Source organism: Hydra viridissima, unplaced genomic scaffold (genome assembly GCF_058129835.1).
Source record: "Hydra viridissima isolate aposymbiotic clone 2 unplaced genomic scaffold, HvirCarnegie_v1 scaffold_4, whole genome shotgun sequence".
Lineage (NCBI taxonomy): Eukaryota > Metazoa > Cnidaria > Hydrozoa > Anthoathecata > Hydridae > Hydra > Hydra viridissima.
The window spans coordinates 11,369,736-11,382,567 of record NW_028324303.1 but is presented as its reverse complement, the minus strand read 5'-3'; the positions used below and the strand labels follow the sequence as shown (position 1 = coordinate 11,382,567).

General features: G+C 30.5%; 1 protein-coding gene and 1 pseudogene across 1 annotated transcript; one reads left to right on the top strand and one right to left on the bottom strand.

Annotated features, from left to right (window-relative positions):
- Positions 1-1,132: 1,132 nt before the first annotated feature.
- Positions 1,133-3,198, bottom strand: LOC149889895 (uncharacterized). Its single transcript, XM_090085984.1, has one exon. The coding sequence runs from the start codon at positions 2,511-2,513 to the stop codon at positions 1,230-1,232; it is 1,284 nt and encodes a 427-aa protein (XP_089942110.1). The 5' UTR covers positions 2,514-3,198; the 3' UTR covers positions 1,133-1,229.
- Positions 3,199-6,358: 3,160 nt separating this feature from the next.
- LOC149889894 (uncharacterized) lies at positions 6,359-7,620 on the top strand (annotated as a pseudogene).
- The last annotated feature ends 5,212 nt before the right edge of the window (positions 7,621-12,832 follow it).

Sequence of the window (12,832 nt, the reverse complement as noted above, 5' to 3'; positions counted from 1 at the left end):
CCATTTACAGCATAAATTCGACGATCTAATCGTCTACAACATAATAAAAATAGAAAATAACTCTTTGTCAGAATATTTAATTCCGTTCCAGGATAGGTCGAATAATTTATGGTCGAAGCAAACCTTATTAAAAATTTAATTTTTCACCAGCGCGGCGTTTCAGGTTAAAATAGAGTAACCATAGGACAACCGACAATTTCAAGCAGCGGTTAGAATGCAATTTTTAGCCGTAAGAAAATCTCTGGCCAAAATTTATCTTTTAATTTAACCGAACCGTCAGAATCGTTTTTTGAAGAGTAGTGATCTTAACCGAAAATTTATTTCAAACCAAACAAATATGAATGATAATGTTTGGTTGTTAAAATTTTTTTTTCTCTTACACGTTTTTTAAAGAGAAAATATCCCTTTTCAGATTGTAAATGATACAACTGAAACAAATTAACTGGCAATTAAATGCCTTAGAATCAAATATTTATGTCTGCTCTCCTCAATCAAACCACATGGCATTATAGGTTGCTAAACTTTGGAAAATTGGCATTTTTTTTTTATCCAATGGTATTTTATGGCCTTTTACCTTTATTTTGGCATTTTGACACAGAAAAATTTATGTTCTTGAAAAAGTATTTATTTTGGAAAAAAAGTTGAAATTAATTTTTGCCCCTCAAGAACTTTTAAGGATAATAAAAAACACCTTTTGACTTCCGAAGATTAACTAGTTGATTTCATTGATGAAATTTGTTCAAAATAAAGTGACGGAATCATTTTGAAACAGCCGCGATATGAAAAAGGGCATTATTATGGCATTTTACATTCACGCTTTTGGCATTTCACATGTAAAAAATGTTGGCAACACTGAATTTAATTGTCAATTAAAACGACTAAAATATGACGACTTGGAATGCTCGCTTCCACGTTTGAGACATTAAAACGATTTTCCTAGCCGCATTAAAAAAACTCTTGATGCTGGAGCCTTTTGATCCAAATGCTATTCAGTTGTAGCATTTTATATCACGGCCGTTTTAATCATAATTCTATTCTCAAAATTAACTTTGACTTTTTGTGCTAGAATTCTGTCAAATAATTTGCTAACTCAAAAGCTAAAAGAATTTTATTACGTTATAAAAAATTTTTTTTTTATGTTTCGACTCTAAAAAGGTTTTCAGAACTCGATTCTTGCACTGGGGCGCCATAAAAAATTGACTAATAGAAAATGTGAAATGTTCAGCTTTTTAAACAAATTTTATTTTATCAATTAAATCTAGATTATTTTTTACCACCATAATAGAGTCTAAGAAATCATTTGAAATGCGAGTACGAAGATGGCTATAAACCAAAGCGAATCCAGAGAAATCACGTTCAACTTTTACACTGGAGAACGCTGCACCATAAACTACTTGCAAGATTTCATAGAGCCGATTCCATTTCGTTTTCTGGTTTTTCTTCCAGTACGCAAGAATGCTGAATTCAACGTCTAATGACACTCGTGGTTCATTGAGAGTCCATTTTAAAATTAATTGACGAATATCTTGATCTGATTCTAAAGCTGCATTAGCAACACCTTGTCTGGTTCCTCCTCCAGTATATTCAATGAAACGGCGTACTTTTTCAGCATCAATTTCTTCTGAGTTCATCGGAATCATCTCTTCAGAATTATTTGAGGAATATGACGCATTTAATTGCATGGATTCTTCTGTTGATGAAGAACTTGATTGTTCTCGTTGAGTACAAAGTTTTTGATGGATTTTGATTAGCTGTATAATTCCTCTATTCAACATTTCTGTATTAAACAGTTGATGACCAGATGTAAAGCAAAATCTAGGATCCAGAATTAAAGCAGCAATAAATGCTTCACATTTAAAAAAAACTTGTTCTTGTGTATTGATTGCGTTGGTCAGTAGCATTTTTAATCCCAAATCACCTGCTGGAACGTCCTCAATTTCTATTTTCATTTGAATCCATCGAACGTAGAATTCACTAATTGATAATTTTGCGGATTGAAAATCCATCATAGCCGAATGTATTGGTAAAAATGCATCGAAATATTCATCTATTAAACTCCATGAAGCATCATTTAATTTTAATTGGTCGTGTCTTAGCCTTTGATATGCCTCTGCATTGGTATGGAAATCTTCTATCATCAAAAACGTGGAATCCCAGCGTGATTCAATGTCTACACGAGGTTTTTTTAGATTTTTAAATGTTTGAATATATGCTACTTTTTTGGATTCGATAGCAACTTTTCTGATGTTATTTAATGCATCTTCAAACATTGATGTTACGTCCTTAGCAGCTAGCTGACACACATGTGCGCCACAAAACATGGCTGAACAGAACGATCCAACTGATTTTTCAACACAAACAGTGTGGGCTTCACTATAATTCCCTTCTTCATTCTCTAAAGCGCCAATATCAATTTCCTCGTCTTCGAAATCTATAAATTCGTCATCATAAATTTCAAGGATCACTTTCATTTGAACTTGTGCATTTTGAAGAATTTTTGAAGCCTTCGTCATGTTCTTTCCTTGATCTGTGCAAGTTGCGTAGATATCATTAGCACATTTTCCAATTTTTCCAATTACATTTTCTAACTGAGCAGCTAAAATTTCGCCAAACTATCGACCTTCTTGAGTAAGTATGCCTAAGGTTCTGTCAGCTATTTGCCCGTCCTTCACATATCTACAGCTAACTCCAAACACGTTTCTTCCATATCGCGACGCACTATCAAACATCAACGAGACAAGAACATTTTCAGTTTCTTCTCTTATGAGCGAAAAAATATTTTCACACGCAAGTTGAATGTAGCGTTTCATGCTATGACGATTTATAACAATTTTGAATTCTTTGAGTGCATTTTTCACTAAAGACAATTGTCCGATTTCATCAGCTGACGCGAAAGACAAGTTACGATTCATCATTAACTTAATCATTTCTCTAATTAATTGATTTACATCAACATGCAGTTTGATTCGTTTAATTAATTGAATCTCATCATCATTTCGATTCCTTGTAGCCGAAGTAGCTTCAACTAGGTCGATTTCGCCTGCTTTTTCTTTGTGTTTTCGAAGAAGGTGATCTTTGAGGTTACTTAACTTGCCTTTGTAAAATTTTTTGCACATTTTACACTTTCCTCCTTCTTTACTAATTTCAAATTGAGTTTTCACTTGTTTGTGCAATAAATTATTCTCCATATTTGTCTTTAAATCTTAAGGAAAACAAAAACAGTGATAAGAAAATAGTTATTCCAAGATCTATTTATACCACAGAACAATCGTTTAAACCGCGAAAAGAGAATAATTAGATTAATAATAGTTTTTTAATGCGGCTAGGAAAATCGTTTTAATGTCTCAAACGTGGAAGCGAGCATTCCAAGTCGTCATATTTTAGTCGTTTTAATTGACAATTAAATTCAGTGTTGCCAACATTTTTTACATGTGAAATGCCAAAAGCGTGAATGTAAAATGCCATAATAATGCCCTTTTTCATATCGCGGCTGTTTCAAAATGATTCCGTCACTTTATTTTGAACAAATTTCATCAATGAAATCAACTAGTTAATCTTCGGAAGTCAAAAGGTGTTTTTTATTATCCTTAAAAGTTCTTGAGGGGCAAAAATTAATTTCAACTTTTTTTCCAAAATAAATACTTTTTCAAGAACATAAATTTTTCTGTGTCAAAATGCCAAAATAAAGGTAAAAGGCCATAAAATACCATTGGATAAAAAAAAAATGCCAATTTTCCAAAGTTTAGCAACCTATAATGCCATGTGGTTTGATTGAGGAGAGCAGACATAAATATTTGATTCTAAGGCATTTAATTGCCAGTTAATTTGTTTCAGTTGTATCATTTACAATCTGAAAAGGGATATTTTCTCTTTAAAAAACGTGTAAGAGAAAAAAAAATTTTAACAACCAAACATTATCATTGATATTTGTTTGGTTTGAAATAAATTTTCGGTTAAGATCACTACTCTTCAAAAAACGATTCTGACGGTTCGGTTAAATTAAAAGATAAATTTTGGCCAGAGATTTTCTTACGGCTAAAAATTGCATTCTAACCGCTGCTTGAAATTGTCGGTTGTCCTATGGTTACTCTATTTTAACCTGAAACGCCGCGCTGGTGAAAAATTAAATTTTTAATAAGGTTTGCTTCGACCATAAATTATTCGACCTATCCTGGAACGGAATTAAATATTCTGACAAAGAGTTATTTTCTATTTTTATTATGTTGTAGACGATTAGATCGTCGAATTTATGCTGTAAATGGTTCGACCCTTTAAAAGTTCTACTTTTCTTTCTACTTAACATAATTTCTAATGTGGCACAGGACGCCATATAATAAAAACCACATTCAGTAATAAAAACTAAGTTTGAGACTAAGTTTTTACATTCTAATAAGGGGAAATCGAAACTTTTGTTTTACTCGTCAAATTAATCTGAAATGAGCAATAAAGTTGTACGATTTTTTCTTCTAAAATAAGAAACAGCAAATGTCTCAGACATGAAATTATGTCAAAATATGTGGATAGAAAATATTTCTGACATAATTTATGTCGGCAGAAAATGTCTCAGATATAAAGTTATGTCAAAATATGTGGACAGAAAAAAGTTTCTGACATATTTTATGTCGGCAGAAAATGTTTTAGACATAAAATTATGTCAAAGTTAGTAGGCAGAAAAATATTTCTGACATATTTTATGTCGGCAGATAATATCTCAGACATAAAGTTATGTCAAAGTAAGTTGGCAGAAAAATATTTTGGACATATTTTATGTCGGCAGAAAATGTTTTAGACATAAAATTATGTCAAAGTTGGTAGGCAGAAAAATATTTCGGACATATTTTATGTCGATGTAAAATATGTCTGAAAATATGTCGACAGATCTGCCAGACATATTATGCCGTAACAACTCTGGTTATCTACCACACTGAATAACAACAATCACTTTAACGCTATTAACAAAAACCACGCTGAATATTTATTCGAAATTTAGAAAATTATTGTAAAATGCAGACCAATTTAGTCTCACTGTATGAAAAGTCTGAATCAAAAACAAAAAACTAGTCAGTGTTTTATAACAAATTACAACTAAAATGTTGACACTTTTAAAGCAAATTAAAAGCCAAATAAGATTTGATTGCTTTTGTTTAAGAATACAATAAAATGTACAATTATATAAACGAAATCAATCGCGGAAGCAAGAAAAAGACAGCAATTAACCATATCGCTAAGTCCCATTTAAAACGTATTTTATAAACCCGTAGTATTATAGGCAAATAAATCTTCAAAAAATATCCCTTATTAGGTACAACTTAAAAAAAAAAGCTCCTTATAATAAGAAAACAGCCCCATAAATCGCTGGGATGTGGGGGAGCCTAACCACGGCCCTGTTTGCAAATGCTAAAATGTTTAGGAACTACATAAACAATATGTTAAAAAAAACAAAAACTAATAGTTAAAACAGACGCTATAATGTGTTAAAGTAATCGCACAATTTTTTTGGTTTCTCAAATCGCCGAACCCCGCATTGGCATTTTTAAAAGAGATATTTCATAATAAAATGTAAAAAGTTTCTTCCACATCATCATAATATAAAAATATAAAATGCAAACTACATAAGTGAAGTATAAAAAATATGAAAAATATAAAATGCAAACTATATACCGTAAAAGTGCCTAACTTTGCACAACCGTTGGTAACTTTGCGCAACAGTATGTCAAATATGTTTTACTCTCTAGCAACTTAAAAAATTTGAACTACAAATGCAAATCACTTTAGAATCCGACGGTTTGTTTTAGTGTCAATACGAAAGTCATGTAAAATAGTTTTATAAACGCGATTTCTCGCAACACGAGTCGTTTTGTGTAAACATAGAAGTAGAATACAAAAATTATGTCTTAAAACTTTTATCTGTGCAGCAGATCAGAATTGAACTCAAAAGTGAATAAACTGCTTAAAGTGTTTATTATGGTATTGATTTGAAGTATACTTAGTGTTTAAACTAATATCAATAAAAAAAATATAAAATTTAACTGTCTTGTAAATAAAATACTCCCAGTGGGCACACAACGTTGAAACAACGTTGAAATAACGTTGATCAACGTCGATCAATGTTGTTTCAACGTTGTTTCAACGTCGTGTGCCCGCTGGGCTTTTTCGGCAGAATTTGGGGTTAAACTTTGGGGTTAAACTTTGCACAATGTACAAAGTTCACCTTAAATGTCGTTGGTCATCCAAAAGCAATACTTTCTAAATCTTCATGCAAATATTTCATATAATAGAGTTATTTCATACTTTTTTATAGCTTTAAATAATTTCTTGGGTAACTCAAGGTCAAACTTATTAGTAATGTTTTTTCCAGATGTCAAGTCATTACAAAAAGAATCTTAAAACCAGAAAATAAAAAAACTATACAGAGGATGATCTAGCTAAATGTCTTGAAGATGTAAAATCTAAAAAGCTGACACAAGAGCAAGCTGCTACAAAATATGGTGTTAGTCGAAGAACGATTTATTACAAATTGAAAGGAGAGCATAACTTAACACCTGATTTAATTAAATCATTTTTACAAAGACATCCAGAACTAACAAATAAATTTGTGCCAAACATAAAAAAATCATGAGCAAATGTTAATGAAGAAATTCTAAAAGAATATATTCAACATCTTACCAAAACCATACAAGATGTTCCTCCAGGCAACATATACAACTATGATGAAACAAATCTAATTGATGACCCTGGCTTAAAAAAGTGCTTGGTAAAAAGAGGCAGTAAATACCCCACAAATATAAGAAACACTTCTAAGACAAGTATTTCTATAATGATATCAGGTAATGCAGCAGGTGAAATTTTACCAGCTTTTGTTGTTTATAAGGCTACTAATCTGTGGTCAACTTGTTGTGTAGGAGGTCCTAAAGGAGCCAGATACTTCAGTACTAAAAGTGGGTGGTTTGATGGAGTAGCTTTCGAAGAGTGGTTTTTTTCTATAGTTTTACCTTCTTTGAAAAAGAAGTTAGGAGTTAAAGTTCTCTTAGGCGATAACCTATCCTTTCACATCTCTCCAAAAATTATTGAAGCCTGTGAAGAAAATGAAATAAAGTTTGTTTGTTCACCACCTAATAGTACACATATAACTCAACCTCAAGATGTAGCTTTCTTTAAACCTTTGAAAACAGCTTGGCGTAAAATTATCACAGAGTATAAAGATTCACCTGTTGGCTGCACAAAGACATCTCTTGACAAACAACATTTCCCAGAACTTTTTAATAAGTTAATGTCTGATGTAGAGCCAAATCAGGCTAGCAATTTACAATCAGGTTTTAGAAAGTGCGGTGCCTATCCAGTAAATGTCAATGAACTTCTTACAAAATTTAGAGAAAGAGAATCTTATGATAAAGAATTTCTAGAAGACAGCTTTAAGGTTTTCTTACAAAACAAATTTAAATCTTTGGAATCTGTAGGAACTAATAAATGAAAAAAGAAACTTTCTGTTCCTGCAGGCAAAAGTGTTAGCATTGAAGATCTAGATAAATTTAACGAGGGTTGTGATTTTGCCTCAAAGAAAATTGCAAAGAGGAAAAACTAAGCAAAACTAGGAAACTTTTCAAAGTACCAGAATCAGGCTTTCAGTAGGGCTTTTGAACTGTGTTTTGTTAATTTTGATTTTTTATTCAAAAAAAGGAAATATTTAACTATTTTAGTTTATCTAAAAGTAATCTTTAATTATTTAAGTTTACCAAGATACAAATGAGCTTTTTTGTGTTTTTAATGAGGTTGTGTTCAGTTTTTTTTATCATAGCATGTTATAATCTTTATTAAGCATAATAATGCTAAAATTAATCTTTTGTTTTTTTTTGTTAAACTACCCTTTGAATTATTTTTCCTTCAGAAAGTATGAAAAAAGAGGTCACTTTGCACCAACCCCATACATCATAAAGCTATTCTAACTTTTTTTTTAAGTTGTGCAAAGTTACCCAGACCCCTGGTTAACTTTGCACATTTTTTAAACAATCTTGAAAAACTACTTCTTAATTAGTAAAAATAAATTTAACAATTAAAATAGAATTTAGATATCCTAAATAAAGGATTTGCAAGTTTACATCAATATAATAAGAAGTTTAAAGCAGACGTTAAAATATTGATGACGTCGAGATCTCGGCAAACATATAGCTTTCCATATAAACAGGCCCAAAGGAATGATTTGAGAATAGTAACTTGAATCAGTTATGTAACGTAATTTCAATTAAAATTGCTGCAACTGTTGTAATTAAAAATTGGTTTACCCACAAACGATTACAATTAGGAAATCATCATGATCACACTGAATTAAGAACAAGTTATCTAAACTTAAAAAAATCTCCTCGCAAAAGTTTCGGCTCATTTCGGTAGTGATTTGAACAGAACTTTTGGCCGAAATCGAATAAGTAAAAAGTCGTCGAAGCAGATATTTTTCGCTCACTAAATTGGTTGTCAAAAAATTATTTTTTTCTTACGCGCCAACAAAACATGATATATACATACATACACATATACATATACATATACATACATATATATATATATATATATATATATATATATATATATATATATATATATATATATATATATATATATATATATATATATATATATATATATATATACAATACTGCTCAAAAATTTAGCACACATAAGACTTAAGTTTCATTTTTCTTCTTTTAATTGAACTTTTAGGCGGTAAACTTCTTATGCTATTTCAATTTTTTTTTATTTACAGTTAATTAAAACATACCTTATATAGAAAAAAAAATTGAAAAAAAAAGTTACGTTAATTTTACCATCTATTTTTATGTTAAACAGAGACCGCTAATTAAAGCGGTGTAAAAAAGCTCCTCATAAGTTTAGCATACTTGCACTTCTATTGTCTTTTAACTGCCGCTCTACTTTTTTACGTCAAAATTTTATTAAAAAGTAAATTTAACTATCCATTTTTACATAAACAAAACTGAACAAAAGTTTCAAAGATATACATAGTATGTATTACCTCATTTGAAATAAACTTGGTATATTTCGCTTAAATTTTGTCCATAATGTGACCAATAAGATGGGAAAAAAATCAATTAGCTCTGAAATAAAACAGCGTATTGTAGGACTACACCTTGGTGGTTTCAATAGCTCTGAAATTGCTCGAACTCTTAAGTCTGTATCTCGTTCATGTGTACTCAGAACAATTCAGAAATTTGAAAAAACTGGTACTGCTGCAGACAAAAACCGATCTGGACGACCAAGAATATCAAGCATCACCGATGATAACAGTATCTATAGAATTGCAAGAAAAAACCCTAAATACTCAGCCAAAGAGATTGCACAAGAAGTGAACTTGGCTCTAAAAAATCATATCTCAAGACAAACTGTAAATAGAAGATTGATTGGTCGAAAACTTTGTTGCTACGTTGCTGCTAAAAAACCACTGCTTAAACCAACAGATCGGTTAAAACGTATCAAATTTTGTAGAGCTATTTTGAAAATGACTAACTATGAACTAAGAAGAATAATATTCAGTGACGAATCCAACTTTACAGTTATTAACCGAAAGAACAGAGTGATTATTCGAAGACACTATAATGAGATGTTTCGTAGTCGCTTCATTGTGCCGCGACTACAAGGTGGTGGAGGTTCGGTAGGCATATGGGGTTGCATCACTTATGACGGCCCAGGTCTCTGCTACTTATACAATGGTCGTATGGATCAACATAAATATATCGAAACGCTTGAAAATCATTTAATCCCGACTAGAGACATCTTTTTTAGCAATGAGTCAGAGTGGCAGTTTTAACAAGATAACGCTCCTTGTCACAAGGCGAAAACGGTGACTATTTGGTTTCAAGAAAATAGCATTAAGGTACTTCAGTGGCCAGCTAGATCACCTGACCTTAATCCAATCGAAAATGTATGGACTGTACTGGACCGCAAACTCACTAAAGCTCCCGTAACATCAGCTGAACATCTTAGGGAAAGTTTGAAAGAGTCGTTCGACAGCTTATCAACTGATTATTGCCGAAAACTTTTTGATTCAATTAAAAGAAGATGTGAACTATGCATAAAGAACAAAGGTGGACATATCCCTTATTGATCTTGCTTTAAAGCAAACTTAAATCCAGGTGTGCTAAACTTATGAGCAGCTTTTTTTTAACTTTTTTTTATATATTAACTTTGATTAAAGATATTTAGTGATAGACATTTGTTTTTTTTTAGTTTTTTTTTTTCTCTTAATGTAATTAAAAAGGTCAAATAAATATTTTTTGTTTTTTAAAAAACCTTGAATTTCTTATTTTTTACTTTTATTTCATTTTTAAAGAAAAAAAAGCAACTTAAATCTAATGTGTGCTAAACTTTTGAGCAGTATTGTATATATACATATACCTTTACATAAAAAGTCTTCAACTTTATAATTCCGTTACGGAAAGAGCACGAACGTTCAACGGCGTTACAGGTTTAACAATTTCAATATCTTTTTTACCTGTGAATATGATAAAAATGTTGAAGCGGTTTTTAATGACGATATTTGAGGGATATTTTTGGAAAATTATCCGGTATTAATGAACAAGAAAATTTGTAAAAGGAGATTTTTTGGAGAGGTAACTTATAATTTTGTCGATATGATAATAGTTATCTCTCCAAAAAATTTTACTTATAAACTTGCCTTTCAAAGAATCTCTTCTTCCTAAACGGGTGTCTCCCAGGGTAAATGCGTTTTCTCCTTGCTACTATGTTTAAGCTATTTCTAAATTGGTTTAAGAAAGAAACCCGAGAACCCCACCCAAATATCTCCCTGACAAAAAATTCCCCTGGAAAAAGTCCCCCCTCCCCCAAAAATAAAGGAAAAAGAAAAAAAAATCAAACTTTTGTTTAAATTAAAAGATTGCCTCCCCCAAGTCCTAACCGTCAGTTGTTGTGTGTACTATTTCGTGCATGTTCTCCCTAACAATCAGTCGATGTATATGTACACTCCGCTGCACAAATTCCAAAAAGATTTGTCAATAAAACAATAATAAAAAAACAACAAATAAATTTAAAGTTTTACACATTAAAAGCGGTATCAGGAAAAAAGCTAATACAATGATAAAATGACAGTAAAGCGTATCTAGGTATATAAAAAAAACTATTTAGGCATTTTTCCTGGGAGGTTTTTTTATGGAGGATATTTTTCTTGATACCGTCTGAATTCCATACGTTCCGTGATTGAAAATTTTTAAAAAGATAACTGTTCCAGTCTAAGACTAGTAAAATATTTCCATGTTGGCCAGGAATTGAACTTTTTTTTAACCAGGGTCTAACAATGGTTTCAAAGCAAATGCGATATTGTTCCGGCGCTAGGAATGGTTTTAATTGCCAATATAATCATGGATCGGAGTCGGTTATTGATATTTTAAAGGTGCACAGGGAAAAAAAAGTCTAAATCCGTTCAGACCAGTTGTTGCCCCAAATTAAATTAGCTATGCTTTACTGCAAGTTTTGTTTCACTGCATTTCACATTAAATTAGCTATGCTTTACTGCAAGTTTTGTTTCACTGCATTTCTCATACAATATCCTTTCAGAGAAAATGTTGACCAAAAGTAAATTTACTTACTTTTTAAGTATAGATTACTTTTAATTGTAACTAAAAGTTATTTAAAATGTAAATTTAAGTAATCAAAAGTAATTTTATGTAATTTACTTTTAATAGCCATTTCATTTTAGTTATAAAATAACACATGTCTACTTAGGAAAACTAATTATAAGTAATTTTATTTACATTTGATTGCATGTAACGTTTTTATAATGTATTTTAAAATGCTTTTTTTTTTTACAACTACTGCAATATAATTTTTTTTAAAAATAAATTCTTTTTAAATGTAAAAGTAAGTTACATTTCGAGGTAAAATTCTATTATGTAATGCACTTTTAAAAAAGTAATTAACTTTTAAATGTAAAAGTAAATTACTTTTCCATGTAACTCAATTTTAAATCTAAATGTAAATTACTTTTTTATATAATCTACTTATATATAACTTACATTTGAAAGTAAATCCACCTTTCTTTACAAAATAAAATTTGTTTTAGAAAAGTAAATTACTTTTAAAAGTAAATTTAAGTTTTTTTTGAACGTTTACAATTATATACGCAATTTACTTTTTCATAAAGGCCTACTTACTTGAGTAAGTAAAAAAAAAGTAAGTAAAAGTGCCATCCTTAGTTTTATATGTAACGGTTACTTCAAGGGTTGAAACATCACTACCCACTAATGTTTAAATCGTCTCCTTGTTTTGCATGAGTCTAGACAAAGTACCATATTCTCTTTTCTGTCGTTCCCAAACTTCTATGCTTGGCGTTTATTTCTTACAACTGGGAATTCTGGAAAAACTCTATTTTTGCTTTTTTTTTTAAACACAGTATATTAGTGAACGAAACAACAACATTAAAATCTCCATAGCAATTTAACATTTTCAATTTTCCTTTCACTTAAAGACCGATGAACTTATAGCGGTACCAATCAAAGGATCATCAAACTTTAATATGCCAATCTAAATCGAAAAAAGTGTCACAAGTTCTGATAAAATGTTAAAATTTCTAACAATAAGAACCGACTTTAAAAAATTTTTTTTCTGCATTGCTTCAGAAAAAAAGAGATAAGAGAAATTAAGAAGTTTTTAACAAAACATAAAAATTTTTAATGCAATCATCTGCAGAAAATTACGATTGGAAAAATCCCATACACAATATCTGTTTTCAAAAAAGAAAAACCTTTGATATAAAACATTCGAACTTTAATTTTGTATTCGAAATAATGTCGTTTAGATCTCAATAATTTAT